The sequence below is a fragment of the Typopeltis vanoorti genome, chromosome 3 (assembly GCF_054136105.1).
Source record: "Typopeltis vanoorti isolate ZY-2024b chromosome 3, IOZ_Tvanoo_1.0, whole genome shotgun sequence".
NCBI classification, from domain to species: Eukaryota; Metazoa; Arthropoda; class Arachnida; order Uropygi; family Thelyphonidae; genus Typopeltis; species Typopeltis vanoorti.
Window position 1 is genome coordinate 30,401,925 of NC_143551.1, and position 23,496 is coordinate 30,425,420.

A 23,496-nucleotide genomic window follows, 5' to 3' on the forward strand; every position below is an offset into this window, starting at 1 on the left:
TGGTGAAGAACAGAACCAAACTGATGCCTGTCTCTGGAATGGAGAGGCCAGCATACTTCTTCTTTTCTCTTCCACCATTTATGTGGATGATGATGAGGCTAAATGAACTCTTTCTACTTCTGTCTGTCCCTGGAGAGTCCGAACAATTCTGTCCAGTTCAGTGTCGCTTGTTGTGATTTGGTTTTCAGGTCCTCGTTTAGTTTGTCTATCCATCTAATTCTGGGCCGCCTTTTGGATCTTTTACCTTCCATCATTGTATAGTTGTTTAGCTTTAGTTGGTAACCTTTTTGTGTCCATTCAGGTCACATGGCCAAATCATCGCAGTCTTTCTTGGATTTTTTCTATTATTGTTATTTCTTGTTTTAACTGTTTCCTTATATCTTCGTTTCTTAGTCTATCCAACAGATACTCTAAGTAGTCTTCTTAGCCAACCCATTTCAGTAGTTAATAATTTTTTCTCTTCATCTTTTTTGAGATTCCAGCATTCGCTTCCATAGAGAAGTATTGGGAGGACCATTGTCTCATAGATTCTTCTTTTGTTACTTGTTTGATGTCACTTGACTTCCATATTTTATTTAGTCATCCAAAAGTTTGGGACACTTGACCGATTCATTTGTTTATATCTTTTGTAATTTCACTGTTGTACTCAATTACTCTTCCGAAATAGGTGAAGTTTTCTACCTGCTGTAGATTCTTACTATCAATTTGTTTTCAGATTGGTGTTTCTTTTTCCTATTTGCACACTTTTGTTCTTCTGTCTATATTTAGGTTTAATCTAAATTTTATACATTCTTTATTTTATCAGAAATTTGTTGTAGATCTTCTTCCATGCTTGCAAGTAATGCAATGTTGTCTGCAAATTTTACAGACAACATTGCAAAGAAGACTCCAGAATCAAAATATATATTTTTCCATATATTTTGATTCTGGAGTCTTTTTTGTTTAAGGCCTTAATGATTGCTTCTTCCAGTGTAAGATTGAACAGGTTTGGTGACAGATTGCAACCCTGTCTTACTTCACTCTCTTTGTGGAACCAGTTGGTTAAGGTGTCCTCCACTCGTATTGTACTTTCAGATTTCTCTTATGGATTCTTTATTATTATGGTTTCCCATAGTTCTCTACTATGGATTGAATCAAATGCCTGACGAAAGTCTATGAAATTTATATAGCAACTTTTCTGTTAGCTGTCTCAAGGTGAATCAACTGTGCTTTGTCTTGGTCTGAAACTTGCTTATTCTTCTAATGCTAGTTCTATATATGACTTAATTTGTTTTTGGAGTACTTATTAAATTAACTTTTGGAAACTTTTGGAGTACTTATTAAATTAAATTTTGGAGTACTTATTAACCTTATTTGGAATACTGAGGAGGCTAATGCCTCTGTAATTATTGCATTCTGTTTTATCTTCTTTTTTGTATATAAGAGTTATAACAGACTTTGAAATGGTTTCAAAAGTTGTTCCTTTCCTGCTTTTAAGAATTCTGCATGTATTTGATCAATACCAGGTGCTTTCCTAGTTTTAAGTTTATCTATGCTGTATGGTATTATTTCTTTGATAAAGATATGTGTTTCCTCTTCCATTTCAATGGAATAATAATATCCTGTTTTTATTATATAAGTCTCTAAAGTATACCTCCCATCTGGCCATTCTTTTTGTTTTACTTTCAATTAGTTGTCCCTCTTTGTTTTTGATCATTATCATTTTCGTTGTCTGTGTCTTACTAATTTGATCTGTTTGTTTATATAATCCATGGAGGTTATTTTCTTTTGGTAGCTTCTCTGTCATTTTGCATTTTTCGTCTAAACCAGTTATTCTTGTCCCTTTTTACTAGTTTTCTAATTTCTCTGGTTAATCTATTATATTCATTTCTGTTATAGTTCTGTTTTAATTTCATGTTTTTCCTTTGATTGCTTAACATTTTTACTTTATTCGAGATCCAATCCTTTTTACTTTCTCTTTCTGTGTAACCTATTGTATTTTCTGCCGATTTTAATATTATTTCCTTTAATTATTTCCTTTCTAGTTGATATTTTCCTAGAATATTATTGTCTTGTAGTTTATTTATATTCAGTCTCCTTTTGACTCTAAAAGTGCTTTCAGATTTTAACTTTATTCTTAGGTTTGCTAGTTTCTGCAATCTAGGATACTTGATTTCCATCTTTGGTTTGCAATTATATAGTTGATCATATTTTTCGTTTGTCTATCTGGTGATATCCATGTTCATTTTCTTTGGGGTTTTGGTTGTTTGAAGAGAGTGTTGGTTATTGTTAGTTTACTATTTGAGCAGAAGTTTAGCAGTCTTTTGCTATGTTCATTACTTTCTCCATACCTAAACTGTCTGATTACTCTTGGCCAGGTATCCCAGTCTTTGCCAACTTTTGCATTTAAGTCCCCATTACAATTAGGAGGTCTTGACTTGATGTCTCCTGTACTGCTTTTTGTAGATCTGTATAAAACTCCTCAATGTCTTCTTCTGATGATGATGTTGAAGTTAGTGAGTATACTTGAATAGTAGGCAGTGATACAATTGATGTTTTAAATCTTGCTTTAATTATCCTAGGTGAGATAGGATTGTAAGACAATAGAGAGTTTTGCGGTTTGGTTTTAATATAAGTGCTACTCCCTCTTGGTGTTTGTTGTCCTCCCAGCCTGAAATTAAAATTTTGTACTGTCTATGGTGAAATTTTCCTTTTCCAGTCCATTTGGTTTTGCAGAGTCCAATCACTTCCCATCTGTAGTTGTCTAATTCATGCAGTAGTATTTCCAGTGCTGCTTCCTGGTGAAGGGTTCTTACATTCTGCGTTCCTATGATTGTTACATTTTTCCTGTCTACTAAGTGATGTTTTGTTCCATATTTTTTGCCTTTACAATTTTGGTTTATGAATGTTCATGTATAAAAAATATGAATGTTTATGAATGTTCCATTCAGAAATGGTTACATGCTGAACTATGAAGCAGAAAATTATGACTATCTGAGGAGGATGCTGGGTTTTGTGCTATTGTATCAGTTGTTGGATGGGAAGGATATCAACAGTGCATGAGGTGTTTAAAAAAATACTTAAATGATACGATATCCAATTGGGTCCCTAGAGTTCAAAGAATAATTAGAGTAGGAGTGAAATGGATGTGTAATCTAATTAAGAAGATATTTGTAAGAAAAAGATGATGTGGAAGGAATATCACATGAATAAGGATGATGTCAGTTATGATAATTATAAGGAACAGGTCAGAAGTGTTTCCGTACAAGTGTTGTACAGAAAGCTAAGTTTGAGGTCTGAGTATGAAAAGAAACTGACTACAAGTTAAAGACAACCTAAAAGAATTCTATCGTTATGCTACAAGTAAAAGGGAGAATGAATTTGAAACAATACTGGATGCAGATAGTATGTGGGTGACTGGTGCAGAAGTGATTGTTCATCTAATGAGCAGCCATTTTGCTAAAAGCTATCAACCTGGTATATGCAATGTTGATCTCACCGCTACCTCTTCGCTGTATGCAGAAACTCATGTGGATGAGAAGGAAGTACTAAAGCTGTTGCACAAACTGAATAAGAGTTCTACAGTGGGAACTGATGAGATATCAGCATGGATGCTACAAGAGTGTTCAACAACTGTCTATTCGCTTGACCAGGCTATATAATTTGAGTCTCCGAACAGTATAAATTCCACAGGAGTGGAATGAGTTTATGATAATCCCATTGCACAAGAGTGATGCAAAGACCAGTGTAGCCAACTATCAACCAATCAGTATCTCAGGAGTTGTGATGAAGATTTTGGAAAAGTTTGTTAGGGGCTCACATTCAGAAATGAGTTGACTGAGAATCTCTACTTTGCAATAAACAGCATGGGTTTACTAAGGGGAAGGTCATGTTTTAGCAACTTGCATACATTCTATAATGTTACCACTGAGGGAAATTATACACTATGATACTTTTTGGATTTTGCTGAGACTTTTCACAGAATATATCGTGTTGCATAAATTGGAGAACATGGGTGGATTTAAACTATTGGCATGGATAACAGGATCGCTGACTGACAGATATCAAAAAGTTGTATATGAGAGTGTGAATCTGCAAGAATTTAAGGTTATCAGTGTCCACATCAAGGATCAGTCCTTGATCCATTGTTATTCAATGTGTACATTAATGACATTGGGAAGGATTTGACATGCGCTATACAGCTATTTGCTGATGATGCAAAGATAGGTAGGGTATCAAGAGTGCTGTTGATATGCAGTACTTGCAGAATGATTTGAATAGGCTGGAATTGTGGCATGGGAAAATGAATGTCAGTTCAATATTAGTAAATGTGAAGTCTTGCACTTTGGTGTGATTGGATATCCAGTGGCATATTATATTGTCAGGATTATGCTAGAAAAACTGATCAGGGTAGGGATCATGGAGTTTTAGTAGACAGGAAGTTGAAGTTCAAGGGACACGTAGCAAAAATTGTAAATACAACTCAGAGAATAATGGCAATGCTGAAACGAACCTTGACATATAAAGATAAGGATGTCATTTTGCCTCTTTACAAGGCCTTGGTAAGACCTCATTTGGACTATTGCATGCAGGTCTGACCTGGTTTCCATGGTGGTTCTGATACAGTGGAGAGAGTGCAAAGGAGAGTGTCAAAAATGATATCAGGATTGTGGAATACAGATTATGAAGACAGATTGAGAATTTATAAGCTGCAGACATTAGCAAATAGGAGAAAGAGGGGTGATATGATTGAGACTTACAAACTTCTGAAAAGGTTATACAGAATTTCAGTAGATGGAATTTTTCATTTTATGGAGGGTGGGGAATGAATGCGAGGGCATCCACAGGAGTTGAGAATGAATGCTGCCAAAAACATGGTTAGGGCTAGATTTTTCACTCATAGAGTAGTTCATGATTGGAATGGATTGCCGTTGGATATTGTGTGTGTGTGTGTTTGCGTGTGTGTGTGCAAGTAGTGTGAATGAATTCAAGAACAGGTATGACAGCTGGTGCAAATAAGATGGCATCTCTTGATGAGTTCCCGACTTCCTGAGGTCTCACTTAATAATAATAATAATTAAATCTGCTGTTTAATTAATGACAATTTTTACTTCATTGTGGCTTCTCATTGTTTTTGCAGCCACAAAGAAGGCCATAAGGAAATCAGAAATCATGCCTATATATTTTCAAGAACAAGAAACCAGCTGACAGCACCAACTAACATGCACACCCACAAAGCATTACCAGAAGGTGGCAAAACTCTGAAGCACAAAAAATCCCACCAGATACTGTGGATTCATAATCACGTACTGCATGAAATTCAGCCTTTGGAAGAACCTCTGCCTAGACACCATCTAAATGCAGCTTCAGAAAAAAGGAAGTAGGAAACACAAATAACAAAGTCACATGAGAAAAGTAACAAAGAATAACAAAAAAAAAAATAATAATAAATAGCTCAGCAAATCAGGAAATCATTACCCAAATAATCAATGCTGAATCATGATGGTTGCATGAAAGAGCCCCTGCTTCCAGGCATGCTGGATCCCTCTCAACAGCTTGCAGTGGAGGTCAGGCATTCAATCTTCCTAAGTCCTCAGATGATGAGAAGTCACACTAACATCTTCAGAGCATCCTCAAACTTGCTAAAGGCTCATCACAAGAACCTCTCAGTTATGTTGAGTACACCGTAGACATAAGTGGTCTAATCACTCAGCTAGAAGAATTAAGACACCTTATGTATGTGGGGGAGGAGGAGGGAGGAAAACTGTTCAACCTTGGAAAAAAGAATATATTGCATGATCAACAGGATTGAATCTCAGTGGCAGCAATAACCATCCATAAAATAAACTAAGTATACCACATCAACCAAAAAAAAACCAGCATATCATGAGCATGCCAGTAACCTTTCTAATATTAAATACAAGAGAATTGCCACACCACTGCAAAATAAACTCATCCTCCAACATATCCTTGACTGATACCAAGAAATAGTATGCTTTAGGAAACTAAATTCCATTCCAACTGAGTTGTGTAATTTATGCACTCATTAAAACTTGGATCTTTTAAAAAAAATACATATATATATATATATATATATATATATATATACACACACACATCAGAGGATGAACGGCTCACAGTGCAGGTGCTGGCATTCATCCAAAGCCACCTCAGCCATCTCATACTGGCAGGAAATTTTAACTACACATTGCACTCTATAACAGATAGTTAGTTCAATATCTTCCAGGATGTAATTAACAATTACACATTGACTTATCTTCAGATGCCTACACCATATAAAAACGGTTCTCTTGGAGGACTAAGGGTTGCCCTACCAGGATCCTTTATCAGACATGTCGAAATAGGTACTATATACTTCGACATACAATATCCTTCATAAGAAGCGTCACATATCTTCCATCTCATGCAACAGACTATGTTTTCCTCCTTAGCATTTCTATCTCCAGGTGGGGCATACTGGATCTTTTGTTACTCATCAGAAATATGACAACTTCACAGCCAATTGCTGATAGGTGGTCACTCTTCAAGTCTAAAGTATTCACTCAGAAGTATAGCCACCAGAGGAATCTGCAGCAACAACGGCAGCCATGTTGTGTGGGCTCTGAGGAATACCGGGCCCTAGATGCCATAATGCTGTCACATTTGGAGCACTCTGCAAGAGGAGTCCTAAAAAAAGCATGATGCAAGCAAAAATTTCACAGTTGCATTCACAAAGTATTTCTTTTCATTAGAAAAACATAATCTGCCAGAATAACAACAGATAGTGGAAGTATTATAGATCATGATGAAATCCTCCTACAATGTAAAGCATATGCAAAGCTATATTCATTAATGATGCCAGTAAAGTACTCTGATAGGAAAAGGCACTCATCCTCTATGCAGCATTAAATAGCTTCCCGTCATATACCATTTGACAAAAACCTGAACTTCTTTGCCAAAATACAAATCTCCTTGCATAGACAAGCTTACTACTGAATTTTACCAATCTTTCTATGAGCAGCTTGGATTTATTCTCCATATAATGTTGTAATAGATTTCACGGTATGATATGAACACAGATGGATAAGAAAATAACTATTTATTAACTTAGAAGCTAATATTTTGCTGGTATTATATCCAGCATCTTCAGAGCACACAACACAACGTTTGTTACAAAAGCAAGACAACCACAACCTGGTGTAACAGTGGGGCTAGTATAAGTAATTGCAGTGTGCAACACAAGACTAAAGTCCTAATATGGTGCCATCTAGGTAAAAAAAAAATAAAAAATTCAAAGTTTTGAAATAGTAGTCCAAATGATAGTCTTAGAAAGTTTTCAAAAATAAAATAAAAGTAATAAATATTAATTTGGTCTTAGGATGACTGTCTCCCAAATCTTTGGTAGATTTATACAGCCATACTTGTTAAGGTTTGGAGTATGTTTTAAGGCTTCTGTTGATTCCAGGAACAACCTCTCTCTGACTTGTAGAAGCTTCTGTGCATTACTTTTGTTTCTTTCCAATTGATCCTGTATGCAGGGGTATCCAAAGCATGGTCTGCCAGACCCGACTTGCCGTAGTGAAAATGTCGGATATATTTTTTGTGTTCACTGAGGCGGATGTCCACAGTTCTTCCTGTCTGTCCGTAGTAGGCTTGATGGCAAGAACAGGGCACTTCATAGACTCCTGGATGTGATAAAGGAGTGTATTTGTCCTTGGTGAATGGATGAGAGTTGCTAATTTTACATAAGGTTTGAATACTGTGCATAGTTGGTGTTTATTAAGCACCCTAGATTCTTTTCAGATGTGCCTTTAATGTATGGAATGGTGATAGTTTTGTCGTAGTCTTTTGTGGTAGATAGAGGGGGATTTCTGGGTAGCATTTAGTATTTATCTATCTTATGGGGATTATAACCATTGGTTAAGAAGGTGTGACGTAGGTGAGAAATCTCCACATAATGCTTCTCAAAGCAGTTACTGATGGATTTTCACTCAATATAACAACTGGCATTAATCCTATTTCAAATAAAGTGACCATACAAAACTCTGAAACCTGGCAACCCATCTCTGTTATAAATACCAACTATAAAATAATATCAAAAGAAATAGTCAACAGACTTAAACCTGCCATGAAAGATTTAATAGATGGGCATAGAGCTATTCTATCCCAGGAGGATCTGTTTACAAAATACTGTACCCCATAAGGGATCTGATAAGTGTAGCTTATAATATCAATGAAACCATGGACCTTATAACACTAGATCAAGAAAATGTTTTCAATTGCATTGAGTCCTTACTTAGCTACTTGAAAGTGTTTGGTTTAGTTTTGGCATTGTTCAACAATCCATTGAGTTGTACTCTAATGTTCACTTCTGCACAAAGATAAACAACAGACTCACTGTATTTATTATAAGAGCACTTGGTATAAGTATAACCATATTTTCTTCATGCTGATGACCATCTGGAGCATGCATGCGTGCACACCCACATGCCTTTACATACATATTCAGAGAAACATGTTACATTACAATTTGGAGAAACCCATGTGGTTGCTCTCGATATCTCAAAGGCATTGATCATGTCTGGCATCAGGGTCTCCTGAACAAGCTACAATCTTATGGTCTCTGTCCTGCACTTTGTGACAAGCTTAGGAGATTGTTTGGATTAGTGCTATGTCATGTGAAACTGCAAGGTCTGGATGTTGATAGTACATGGAATATGGTAAAGAGGTGTTTGAGGGAAGTAATAGCAGGCTACATACCTAGTCAGGAGAATAAGTCAAGTGGGAGTGCAATGGACAAATACTATCATTAAGCTGGAGCTACAAAAAAAAAAAGTTTGTGGAAGGAATTCAAGGAGATGACCAGCAGGCACATGAGCAATACAAAGCACAAGCCAGAAGGGTAACCAGTGTAGTAAGAAAGGCAAAAGCAAAGTCTGAAAGGAAGTTAGCAGTACAGACCAAGGATAATCCCAAAGAGTTCTTTCAGTATATTGCAAGTAAAAGGAAGAATAATTTTAATGAATGTCTATGGTTGGGAGGTAACGAATCAGGCAATATTGTAGAATGACTAAGTGAACATTTTGCAAGAGTATATCATCCAAGTGGAGAGATTGTAGTAACAAGAAAAGCAAAGGCTTATATGGAAACTGAGGTGAATGAACTGGAGGTGCACAGAATGTGACAGAACCTTGATGTGAATACAGCTATGGGATTAGATGGTATACCAGCTTGAGTTTTATGAGTAGGTGCTAGGGAATTGGCAGTGCCTTTGACCACATTGTTTATTCTGTGTCTTGACTATGGGTTAGTCCCAAGAGGGGGAAAATAGTTCCACTGCCCTAAAGGAGGCTTCAAGGCTGATGTAGCAAATTACTGACCTAGCAGCATATCAGGAGTCATAGCCAAGATACTGGAGAAGCTGGTCAAGAGTAAAATACAGTATCACCTGCCCTTCACATGGTTTTGTGAAGGTTAGATCACTCCTCAGTAACTTGCTCGCATTTTATAACACATTGATGGCTGAGTTGAATAAAATTAAAATTAATGGGTTAACAGCAATACTGCTGAACTTTGTGAAGGCTTTTGACAGGAAACTACATGGAATTCTAATTAATAAATTGCAGCATTATGGATATAATGTTGAAGAATGGATATAAAGTTGAAGTGGATAAGAGGGTGGTTGATGGAGGGGTATCAGTGAGTAGTTTATTCAGGAGTAGAGTCCAGTAGACATCTTGAGAATGTTGGCATGCCACATTACTTTGTTTTTGGACTGCTACTATTTAATTTGTACGTTAATGATATAGAAAAGAATCTGAGAGGAAACTGTTCAGTTGTTTGCCAATGATCAAAATTGGGTAGAGCAATAGTTAATAAAGATGTTGAAATTTTACAGGATGATTTGGATAGACTGTCAGTCTAGGCAAAGGAGAATGGATGTCAGTAAGGTAGCAAAGTATAAGGTTATGCATTTTGTGGTGAAAAGATTATCAGCTGTGTACCATATCGAAATTGATGAAACCAGGGATTTGAGGGTGGTAGTAGATAGGATGTTCACGTTAAAGGGCATATTGCAAAAGTGGCTGCTTTATCAGCTCATTGGATTACTTGGTTACTGAAGAATGCCTTGACAAGCAGAGAAAAAGCAAGTTATTATACCTCTTTAAAATGCTTGGATAAGACCACATCTTGACTACTGTGCATAGATCCAGTCCCTTGGATTTTTGGGGGATGAGAAGGAAGTGGAGAGGATCCATAGACAAGTGGCCAAGATGGTAGTATATCTGTGGAATGATCCTTATGAGGACAAGTTGAAAATTTGTGGGTTAACACTAATTGGTTGACAGGCAGAAAAGGAGTGATTGATTAAGACATACAAATTACTGAAGGGTGTTTACAAGATTAATACAGAGGAAATTTTACAGAACAGGTCAGGTGGTAGGAGGACTAAAGCCATCTTTGGAAACTGAGCAAGAATGTAGTTAACAGGGGTGTCATGACTAGGGTTTTTGCTTGGAGATTAGTGAATGATTGGAATAGGTTGCCAGAGTCTGTTGTGGATACCATGACTGTGAATGGTTTCAAAACAAAGTATGGTAGATACTGTGCAAATGTTGGATGGTGCTTGGGTTGATTTTTAGAGCCTCCCTTGATGAGTCTAACTCCATGGAGTAGCCAGTAATAATAATAATGATAGTTCTTCTTCTTTAGAAACCCTGTAGTACTCAAATAATTTATGCCTCACAATCTTCCATAATCAGTGGCTTAGATGCTGATCTCCTCACCATTCTCAAATAGGGTGAAAGATAACTTAGTGAATTTCAAAACTATTAAAACTTTGGCATGTTTTATTACCTGTAAGAAAGATCCCACTTCATTTCCATTTATTCTTTTGATAATGTTTCAATATCCTTTCAAGATCAGTTTTCCCTTAGGCTGACTGTCAGATCTAGGCTATCCTGCTACAAAATATCCTGCTATCAGCTTCTAAAAAAAAATTTAGTGTTGTTTTTTTATTCAAAACATTACTTCTCTTCTTCTCAACTCCTAACACTTCATGTCTCAGATTGTTCACTTATTTTGCATGTACACCCAAAACCTCCATAAGAATTAATGATATACAGAAGCGGGTGATCTGCTTATTAGGTTGACCTATCTCACAAAGATTCTCTTCACTCACTTTCCCCATAGATGCTCTATTTTTTTCTGCACTATTCCTTTACGCTAGGTACTTTCATGGACACTGCTTCACTGAACTTGCCACTATCATTGTTTCACTTTCTTCTAATCATGTAAGAATTAGAGCAGCCACTGATCAACATTCATAAGCTATCCAACAACTCCATCCATGCCATTCAAACTTATCATCTTCATTCCATCCACCTCTGTTATCTGAACCTTCCCCCCCCCCCCAAAAAAATCTAATTAGTACAATTCACAGCTCTTTAAGAAACATATTAAGAGATTGCATCTTTCTCCTTAATCACTTACCCACATGTGGAACTGTTATGTTACTTGCCACTATCATTGTTTCACTTTCTTCTAATCATGTAAGAATTAGAGCAGCAACTGATTAGCATTCATAAGCTATCCAAAAACTCCATCCATGCCGATCAAACTTCTCATCTTCCTTCATTCCATCCACCTCTGTTATCTGAAACACTTCTCCTCCCCCCCCCAAAATTCCTAATTAGTACAATTCACAGCTCTTTAACATATTAAGAGATTGCATCTTTCTCCTTAATCACTTACCCACACATGGAACTGTTATATTATCTTGGGACCTTTCATGTGTAGGGTTATAAAATTTTTCAGGGGCTCACATTGGTGGGTACAAGCATGGCAATGGCAAACCCAAGATACCTGAGCTAGACCTGATCTTACTTTCTATAATATACACTTGGTATATCATATCTGTAGACTGGTCTTCTGATCTTCTTTCCTGTACTCTCTCTCTCTTACTTCTTTCTCCCCCCCCCCCCCCCCAGTGCTATTAGAGCAATTCGAGGGTGAGGGGATGACTCTTTCCTCTCAAACTGTAGTTTTCACTATATACTAAACAAAGGCAAGCCTAGTTGCCTTAAGATGGCAGCCTCACCACTAGAATATCTATTGTCATTCTATTAACTTAACATAGGGAAACACATATTACTTTCAAATCTCGACAAAATCCAAACTGGACAGAAAACATGGGAAAATACCACAAACTGGAAAGGGTTAAGAAACTTTGCAAAAAGAAAAACATGGTGAAACATGCTACATGGAACATTAGAAGCATAGCATATAAAGTAGAAGAATTAGATAAAATTTTAAATGATGAAAATGCAGAAATTGCAGTTCTTACAGAAACAAAAAAAGAAACTTAAAGGAACAAAGGAAACAACTAATTATCATATCATATAGTGGAGTGGACAAACAAATACATGCAAAAGCTGGTGTAATAATTTGGATCCCTAAATCAATTAAATCAGAAATAACTCAGTATACATACTGGAATGAATGAATATTAGAAGTGCAATTAAAATTAAATAAAGAAAATTTAACAGTTGTTGGAGTGTATGCCCCTGAAAAAGAAGAAGAAAATGATTACTTTTACAAACAGTTACAAGGAATGTATGAAAAATTAAATAAAACAGACTATATAATTATAGCCAAAGATCTTAATGCCAGAATAGGAATGAAAAAAATTAATAATTATGTAGAAAGATTTGGAGAACCAACAGTAAACAAAAATGGAAAGCGACTTTTTTATTATATAATAATTTAAAAATAATGAATACATTCTACGAACAGAGCCTGTGTAGCTCAGTGGATGTTGCATTTGCACACCACGACGCTTGGCTGCATGAAGGAAGACTTGGTTTCAAATCTAGTTGGTGACTAGAGGAAATTTTTCTAAGCCTTTTTTCAACCGGTTCCCAAGTTAGTTGATCTCTGGCACAGACAAGTAGGTTTTTTCTCCTAGAAACTCAGGTTTTTCATCCCATAAACTCAAGAAAATCAACTGTAGAACCCACACTCTTTCAGGCATTAAATATATTGTGTTAGGACCTCGAGATGGCAACACGTGTCGAGCCACCTCTTCACTGTGTGCCACTTAATTAGTGATAGCCTTGGGCCAGCTATCTCTAATTGGCTACCAGTGAAGATTGAACTGCCCACTCAGTCTCCAAAAGTTAGATAGTGCTAAAATAGCCTCGCCTACTCCCTATACGGGAATAAAAAGGCATTAGCTGATTTTTTTTTTTTTTTTGACATTCTACAAACATAAAAATATACATAAATATACGTGGTGTGTAAGAGGACAGAAATCAATAATAGACTACTTTATAGCAAATGAAAAAGCAGCAAACCTCCTCCTAGATGTTAAACTCAGAAGAGGGCTAGAAATCGACACAGATCACTATTTAGTGCAGGTAAAACTAAGGTTTCCACTAAACCGGTTATAAAAAAAATAAACTAGAGAAGCAAAATCTAATTACAAAGTAAGACTACTAAATGATTCAAGTATAAGACATTTATACCAACAGAGGATTAATAACTACTTAGAAAAAATATTAGAAAATGAAGACATAGAGAAAGAATGGAATAATATAAAAAATTATTACATCAGCAGCATATGCAAGCCTTGGAACACACAAAAATAAAAAATTGCATATATGGGACAATGAAATAAAAACAATAATCAAAAATGAAAAACTGGCTTTTAAAAGATGGTTAAGTAGCAAAAAACAAGAAGATAAAATTGAATATAAAAAAAAAGACGAGCAATAGCCAAAAGAGAGACATAGAAAGCTGGGAAAAATTTGTTTCATATCTAGAAACTGACATATACAAAATAAGACCCAATGCATATAAAATACTAAAACACATGAATGCAGATATGAAAGAAACTGTAAATATAAATTGTGAAATAGATGTAAAAGAATTCTTGGATTATTTCACAGATCTTTGGACTGATAATACTAACATTAAAAAAAAATTACTCCAATAACTTACAAAATTCTTTAAATGATATAACAACAATGAAAGAACTAAAAGACAACCTAAGTAAAATAAAAAAAATGGCAAATCAGCTGATGGGATAAACTCCAAACTGTATAAATTTGCTGGGGAAAAAATTTCATCAGAGATTATTAAAATTTTAAAATAAAATATATACAAATGGACAAATACCAATAGAATGGAATACAAGTATAGTAATACCTATATTTAAAAAAGAGGATAAAACGAAACATGCTAAATATAGAGGTATTAATTTATTGAATACATGGTACAAAATATATAGTAGAATACTTTATGAAAAATTGAAAATATTCAGTGAAAAAATATTATTAGAATATCAAAATGGATTTAGAAGAGGATGCTCTACAATTGATGCAACTTTTTGTTTAAAACTACTTATAGAAAAAAGAAAATTTAATTTAGAAACTCATCTTTTGTTTATAGATTATGAAAAAGCATTTCACAAAGTAAAAAGATAATACTCTGATATATTACAAAGAATAAATATACCTAATATTCTACTATATGCAATATTGAATATATACAAAGATAATGAAATAAAAATAAATGAAAAAATGTCTGAAAAACAATCTATAAACCAAGGAGTAAGACAGGGATGTCCTCTGTCTCCAACAGCTTTCAATATTTATATTAATGAAATATTAATACAGTAGAACAGCTTGAACAATCCAGGTATAGAAATTTCCTGGAATGACAAAATGAATATGCTATTATTTGCAGATGATTAGATAATATCAGATAAGGGAGACAGTTTACAAAGAGCAATATATAATTTAAACGTTATAGTAAAACAGTTTGGAATGAAAATAACCATAGATAAAATTATGGCATTTTGTGGACACACTCCAGTTTGAAGTAAAATAGTTAATAATAATAAAATAATAGAACAGATAAATACTTGCAGTTATCTTGGATGTGTATCATATGAAGGAGAAAAAGACAAAATTAAAAACTTCAAAATTTTTACAGATTATGGGCCTGATAAAAAAAAACACTCAATCCAAATATAGTACAAAAAGAAACATGCTTGAAAATATGCAATACTTTTGCAGCACCTACATTATTATATGACAGTGAAATTTGGGCAATAAACAAAGAATAAAAGCAAGTGAAATGAGACCTGGTTGGGCCAACCTGGTCTCGAATGGCCAACACCCGATATCCTAAAACAAATAATAAAATATAAGCCAATTGGAAAGAGAAGGCCGGGTAGACCTCAAAAAAAGATATTAGATGGATAATGAGACTGGAACAGACCACTATGGTCTATATCTGTAATTAGTGATGATGATGATGGTTATAAAAAATAAATTAAAGATTATACACTGTATACTAAAGTATCACTAATTTGGTGAACCCATTACCCTACTCATGCAACATATTAAATTTTTAATTTTTTATTATTATTACGGGCAACTCCAGGGAGTCCTTAGACTCATCGAGGGAGGCCCTAAACATCATGTCCACACAACTATACGACATTCTCACAGTATCTATCATCCCTTGCCTTGAACTCACTCACAGTTATAGCACCCACAACAGACTCTGGCAGCTTATTCCACTCATTTGCCACTCTAAAAGTAAAGAACCCAGCTCTAACACCCCTGCTAACCACACTCTTGCACAGCTTCCATAGGTCCCCTAGTTCTCCCACCACCAGTCCTGATCTCAAAAATATCCTCTGAATTAATCATATAGAAACCCTTTAGCAATTTGAATGTCTCAATTGTATCTCCCCTTTTCCACCTATCAACTAATTTCTGCAACCCACAAATCTTCAACCTGTTCTCATATGGTTCTGTCTATCATCTTGGTCACTCGCCTCTGGATCCTCCACCTCCTCCCCATCAAGAAGGAACCTAGATGACCAAATCTGGGCACAGTAGTTGAGATGAGGTCTTATCAAGGCTCGGTACAGAGGTACAATAACTTGCTTGTCTCTGCTCGTCAAGGTATTTTTCAACAACCAAGTGAGTTGATGAGCTGATTTAGCTACTTTTGCAGTGTGCCCAATAAACTTCATCTCCCTATCCATCAACACTCCCAAGTCCCTGGCCTCATCAATCTCCTGGAGTACAGTTCCACCAATGTGGTATACTGTTGCTAATCTTTTCACCCCCCAAAATGCATAATCTTACATTTTGTCACATTAAATTGACATCCATTCTCCTTAACCCAGAACTCCAATTTATCTAAGTCTTCCTGCAAGATTTTGACATCTTCTGCATTCGCTATTGCCCTACCCAACTTTGCATCATCAGCGAACAAATGAACTGTTCCTCTTAGATCCTTCCCTATATCGTTAATAAACAAATTAAACAGCAAATGAACTGTTCCTCTTAGATCCTTCCCTATATCGTTAATAAACAAATTAAACAGCAGTGGTCCAAGAACAGAACCCTGCGGCACACCGCTAGTCACAGGCCGTCTTTTGGACTCTACTCCTGAATAAACTACTCTTTGATATCTCTCCATCAACCATCCACCTATCCATCTCACCAACACCCTATATCCATTCCCATATGTTGTAGTTTACGGATTAGAATTCCATGTGGTATCCTGTCAAATGCCTTAGCCAGGTCCAGCAGTATCACTGTAAACCCATTACCCTTATCCAGTTCAGCCTTCACTGTGTTATAGAACTTGAGCAAGTTACTGAGGCATGATCTACCCTTCACAAAGCCATGCTGTTCTCTGTACAGTATCTCATTTTCATCAATCCATTCCTGTATTTTTCCCTTGACTACTTTCTCCAAGACCTTGACAAAGACTCCTGATATGCTGATCAGTCAGTAATTTGCAACCGTAGTCTTGGATCCTCCTTTATGCAGTGGAACTATTTTCTCCTCTTTCCACACCTTCGGGATTAAACCAGACCCAAGACTCAGATTAAACAACATAGTGAAGGTCACTGATAATTCTTTAGCCGCTTCATGCAAGACCCGTGCCAGTATACCATCCAATCCCATAGATGTATTCACATTAAGGTTATGTAATAGACTATTCACCTCCACTTCATTCATCACAATTCCTGTATAAACTAATGGTTCCTTAATTTTTTCAATGTCACCACCTGCATGATATACTTTTGCAAAGTGCTCGCTCAGTAACTCCACTATATCGACTGGTTCAGTGACCTCCTTACCATCGTCATTCCTTAAAATCATTTTGCCGTGTACAGTTTTTTTTTTTGCTTGCAGCATATTTAAAGAACTGTTTGGGATTCTCTTTAGCTTGCATAGCAAGTTTCCTTTCATAATCCACTTTTTCTTTTTTTACCACACTCGTTACCCTTCTGGCCTGCACTTTATACCGTTCGTGTGTCTGCAGGTCACCTCTTTCTTTAAATTCCCTCCACAGTTGTTTCTTTTTTTGCAGCTCAAGCTTGATGGTGTTATTCATCCATTTAACCTCTACTTGTTTTACTATTCGGACCCTAGGTCTCGTATCCCAAATCGGATCCCAAAATTTAATTTATTGCATATTACAGTGTGATGCAAATAATGTATTTTCAACAGTGGTTGAATTAATCTTCAACCATAAAATAGTTGAAGACTGTGAGTTAAAAACAGTTAAATTAAGTAAAAATAAAACACAAAAAAAAAAACAAATGATCAGCAAACCAGTATAATTGTCCTGTTTTGAAGGGCTTGTCCATTAAGGTTTATACAAAAAGTGACTTTTGAAAAAAAAACTTTTTGAATTCCAGTATTTGAAAAAACCGGTTTTTGAATTTTTACAAAAAAAATATAATTAAAACAGTGAAAAAATATTTATACTTATTTAAAAATTTTTCAGTTTATTTAATATTTATGGAACTAAAAAAAAATAACAAATTAAAATATACTCGATACAAAAAAAAAATAAAATAATTAAAATCCTTACAAAATATATATTATAAATTTTTATTTCATTTAGTATTTTTCTTCAGGAAATATTTAAAAAAAAACCAAAATGTCCCCGAACGATTACTTAATCTTGTTCTTATTCTATAATACAAAATTGTCTGAAATAGAAAAATACTCTCTCACTGGTTATAGAATTTGGTTTTATCATTTTCAGGGCATCAAATAATAAATTTAAATTCTTTGTTCTTTTATTGATTGTCTCAAATACTGAAAATTTGGCCTTCAGTGTCTTTGGATTTGATATTATTTCTTCAGGTTCCTCAAGAAACCTATGTATTGGTTTTTCCATGGCTTCTTTTAGAGCATTGCCCTGATTAATAGTTTCTCTGTCTCTGATATATTCATCAGAATCTGTTTCCATACAAGAATTGGGATATGTTCTAAACAATATTTTTCCATATAACTTAATAATATCGATTTTTGAAGCTAGTGGAAATACACTAGATTTCTTTGTTGAAATATTCTGTGGATTTTGCAATATATAGCAAAAGAGTTATCAATCCAACTTGTCTTCTATCTTGAATTTGTACTTCTAAAGTGTTTAATAATTTGGAACTAATTTCAATCTTTAAATTTTTTAGTTCATTTAACAGAAAAATGTTATAAATCTTTCAATCATGGCCTCTAAACTATTCCATCTCATTTGGCAGTCAATAATCAGACTTAATTCCTTTCCTTTTTTTTTTTTTTTACATAATTCTGAAGGATGATTTTAGAAAATCTTCTCTTATGGGAGATTTTCTAAAAAATTAGCAAATTTTTCTGATTTGGGAAATTGATTGTTTGTAATTGTCAGACAATAAGGAATCCACAGTTGTTATTTAGATCAAGAGAATTTAAAAAATCCTCGCCATAGTCATTTTCACACTCTGTCATCTTCAGATTTCTCGCTCGTATACATCGGTTTCAGCAATTTCTTTATTTTTATATAACACATCAGTAACTGCTAAGTGTATGACGTGTGAATAGCATAGTTGATTAATTATAGGTGATAATTGGCCAAATTTTTTCATAACAGCACCATTTGTTGCTGCAACTATGTCAGTTGCTAGATCCAAGTTTGGATCTAGCAACTGACATAGTTGCTAGATCCAAACATGTCAAGCATTTGCCTGACTCATGAAGAAGATTAGTTTTACTACAATATGCTTGTGCCCAAGGCGACTTCAAGTCAAAATGTTAACGTTTTTAATTAAATAATTAATTTTTACATATTGATTTGTAAAATCTCTCATGATAAATTAATTAAATTTTTCGAGTTTGATTTTTACAGAGGTTTCCAAACATATAAAACAGAATTTATGTTGTTAGAAAATAAATGTAATAATTTTTCTGTAAAAAAAAATGCACAATTTAATGCCCATTGAGCTGTATGTAAAATGAAAAGAGGGGATTAATCCAGATTAGAACAATGACTAAGCAGAAACAAATGCTCGCAAGGGCTTGTGAACATAAAAATATGCGTCGACGAATGGAGAGAGCCATTCGTCGACATTTCAGGATTACCTGCTAGCATCATCATGCTAGCAGGTAATCCTGAAAACTACATCGTAGTAACAAAGGATTGCAGACAATATAAAAGAGGACTAAGACGGACCAGCTGGGTTCTCGATTTTAAGTTCCAAGTTTTGTCCATTCCTGCAGAACAGAGGTTCCAAGTGCGTGTGTGTGTGTGTGTGTGTAGAGGTGAGGCCATTATTCAATGGAACTCCTGCTATGATGCTTGGACAATTAGGAGAGTGCAACTACCCACAGACACAACGGAAACTTCGGCAGTTCCCTTCCAGTTACCAATGGGAGACTGCAACCGCAGTACAGATGGAATAATCACCCGACCTTCCTGACAAACTCCACAGCGAGAACCACTAAACCGTCGAGGCAACGATCATAACCTATGGTAATGTTAAGTAATGAGTTATGGTTATAAAAGGATAGATTGATTGTAAGTTTGTATATATAATGGAAGAAAATAAGCTAATGTGTAACTTAGGTAAGTTGCATGTAATATAGTCAGTTGTATGTTGCCTCTATTGTATTTAAATAGGCTGAGAGAGCGAGAGATATCATTTCCTCTTTGATGTGTATATTGTAAATTATTTCTAGGTTTAAATAAAATGTTTTGTTTGTTAAACTACCTTGCCTGATCAATTGCCAATGCACTATCTCTAAAAAAACGAGCGAACCTGCTTGCACATTAGATTGAGAATCGTCACGACTTGCTATAAAAAACCTGTACTAACTAAGATCTCGCCTGTATTCCTTACCTTAATTCTCAAAGTACATTAGTTCAATTAGAATGGTGCAGTCATTTAAAAAATAAATTTTTCTGATTGATTAGTGCAAGAATTGGTAACATGCATATCCTAGATAGGCTGATAACTTAGTCTGTTTGCTAGCAGTAGGAACAGGAAATAAGATTAAGTAGGATTAACAGTGAGATATATGTTAAGCAGATTAAAGTTAGCATAGAGTTAGCATAGAGTTAAGATATATAGTGCTGGGAGTGCAGCATGTATAAGGTTAACAAGGGCATGGTTGAAATTAAGATACAAGAATAAATAAATAGAATATTACAATGCAGCAGATGACGACCATAAAATTTAACAAATTCTAGTATCTAAAACTAGTTTTTTAAATTTAAAAACTTTTTTTGAATTTTATAAATTTATCCAAAAAACAGTTTTTAAACCCAGTTTTTAAAAACTGACAAATCCTATTGTCCATAAACACATATGAAAAGTTGCATCACTTTTGTTTTCATGGTAGAATAGTAAAGGACAAATGTGATTTATTGTTTATATTAAACTGTTAGTTAGCTGTTTATGCAAGAAATAACAGATAAATATATTGCCAATTTCTTGGACTCAAAGTACATCTCGTTTGGACTGATGAGTTATACTAGAATTCATATCTAATTTCAATTTCATGTTTGAAGAATGCTGCTGGTTTTAGTCCTTTGTCATTAATAAACTGCATGAGAGATGATCATGAAGTAGGGTAAATTCTAAACTGAAGTTAAGCAACTCTACTTTATTTTTTTGAACTGCTATAAACCCTCATTGTAATGCCATTCATTGATAATAGTATATACACTGATAATTTTGTTAAGCTTAGTAGTATGTGACATTTTAGTGCAGTAATGATGTCTCATAAAGTCAAGTTCATAGCCATCCTCCCCGAGGAAAATCAAATTTCAGAATTAGCCTAGGCATTCCATAGCTTGATCTGAATTCCACATAATGTGGAATTCAGATCAAGTGTTTGAAATGCCTAGGCTAATTCTGAAATTTGAATTACAACCTTTGTATCAGGGCAGTTCCAGTATTTTCCGATTTGATTGTTCTTATAGTAGAGGACAGCATGACTGAAAGAACACCAACTTCTGGCTGCTGCAATATCATGAACTGGTTAAAAAGTATTCTGACAAAGATTTTCTCTCCTTGTTTAGGCCCACACATATAATAATTAAAAGTCAATTGCCTCATTATTGGTATTCAGATATATTTTTGAGAATCTGGTGTAGAATTAAATGCATGTTATCTAGTATTTATTATTTTTACATGTATAATAATTTTATCCTGGCTTTATGTTTCAGATTACTGGTCACTGGTTGCCCTTTATTAGAGAACAGCTAGGTGAAGAACACAGAACACCTGTGGTGCTAGTAGGAAATAAAGTGGACTTAGTAGAATACAGCTCTCTTGAGGTAAGTAGTTAAAATAGCAACGCTGTTTTTGTTCTCTGCTAGAATTTTATGCAGGTAATTCTTCTTTTTTCTTTTTTTCTTGATAATAAAATTGACTTTACACTTTACCCCTAAATATGTTAATACAATTTAAAACAATTCAGAAAAATTTTTTCATACATGTTGTAAACAAATGCTTCTGAATTGTTTTTCTGTCCAAGTTGATGGCATTACTTACAATTCATTCCATTTTGCCTCTTCGAACTGGTTTCCTTGCTACGGTGAGCCCAGCATTCATAGCATTGTCAAAAACATTTGCAAAAGTTCTATGTTTGCATATTGTCAAATCCTCTTTCTGGATAAAAGTGTATGATTGAGGATATGATTATTTCACCAACTCCTTTTTGGAAAAAAGATGAAAGCTTAGGGTGCCTTCTGGCCTGATCTAAGAAGGAGGGTATGTGTGGAACAACTGCTTTGGTCAGATAAATTAAAGCTGCTAAGAAATTATATTCTTGGTTTAATCCTTTATCCTAGTGTAAGCAAATAAAGTTTGCTTGTGAAGTAACTTCATGACTGGGGGCTGATGACTTCACATCACTTGCATTAGTATACCATAATGCAAAGCACATATCCTTGTGTATGTATAATGCTATGCATTATGGGAAGGGTCACTACCCAGACTTTCAACCTTTATTGAGGTCTCATCAGTGGGAGCCAGATCCAGAAGTGATACCCAGGTTGAAGTAATGCAGATGTCATATTTCCATATACAAGTAGTCTAAAGGTGTCACACCTTATTACTAAAATACTCTGGATTAGAGATAGATGTTGAAACTATAAATTAAAGATACCAAGAAATTATATTCTTCGTTTGGTTTAATCCTTGATCCAAGTGTAAGCAAACATTTTGCCAAAACAAAGCAGTACTGAAATTTCACACCCAACATGGTAATTTATCTGTGAGAATCAACATGGATTTGTTAAGGGGCACTCTTGCTTTAGTAATATGATTGCCTTTTATAATAAAGTGACGAGCAGTTGATGAGGAAAAGGCATATACTGCCAGTTTTTTGGATTTTGCAAAGGTATTTGACAGGATGCCACATTATAATCTGATATTTAAATTGCAGCACATGGGTTTAAATGTTGGGTTAGTCAAATGGATTCAGGATTGGCTGTCTGATAGGTATCAGAGAGTTGTGTATGATGGGGCAATATCAAGTAAGCAGAAGGTTACATTACAAGTGGGGTTCCACAGGACTCAGTACTGGGACCTGTATTGCTCAACCTTTATATCAGTGACATTGCAAGGGGATATTCAGTTGTTTGTGGATGATGTGAAGCTGGGGAGGGTTATCAGTAATAGTGCAGATGTGGCAGCTCTGCAAATGGATTTGAATAAACTACACAGATGGGCAAGTGAATGGGGGTGTCGATTTAATGCAACAAAATGTAAAGTCTAGAAGTTTGTGATCCATCAGTGGGAGGATACATACTCGATTGGAGGAGCTATACTGGAGGAAGTAGGGGAGACAAGAGATCTGGGAGTGATGATTGATAGAAAACTGAAATCCAGAGAGCCTATTGCGAAGGTGGTGAAGGTAACCCAGAGGATTGTTGCAATAATGAGAAGGATGCTGACCTGCAGAGATAAGAATTATCATTCCATTGTATAAGACCCTAATCAGACCACACTTAGACTATTGTTCTCAGATTTGGTCCCCAAGATTTGAAGGGGATAAATTAACTGTGGAAAGGGCACAGAGGCAGATAACAAAGATAATTTCAGGACTGTACAATGTCAATTATGAGGATTGACTGAAGGAATGTGGACTGCAGAGTTTGGTGGATAGAAGGAGGAGAGGTGATATGATTGAGACTTAAACTGTTGAG

General features: G+C 35.1%; 1 protein-coding gene across 5 annotated transcripts in view; it reads left to right on the forward strand.

The window, feature by feature from the left end:
• Positions 1–23,496, forward strand: part of Miro (mitochondrial Rho GTPase) — a 439,377-nt gene that overhangs the window by 126,908 nt on the left and 288,973 nt on the right. For all 5 annotated transcript variants that reach the window (XR_016550640.1, XM_090415513.1, XM_090415514.1 and 2 more), the window contains exon 6: positions 21,511–21,621. Coding sequence is in view for 4 of the 5 variants with exons in the window: in XM_090415513.1 (XP_090271639.1) it covers positions 21,511–21,621 (111 nt within the window). In the remaining variant the exon portion in view is untranslated. The remainder of the gene's footprint in view (positions 1–21,510; positions 21,622–23,496) is intronic.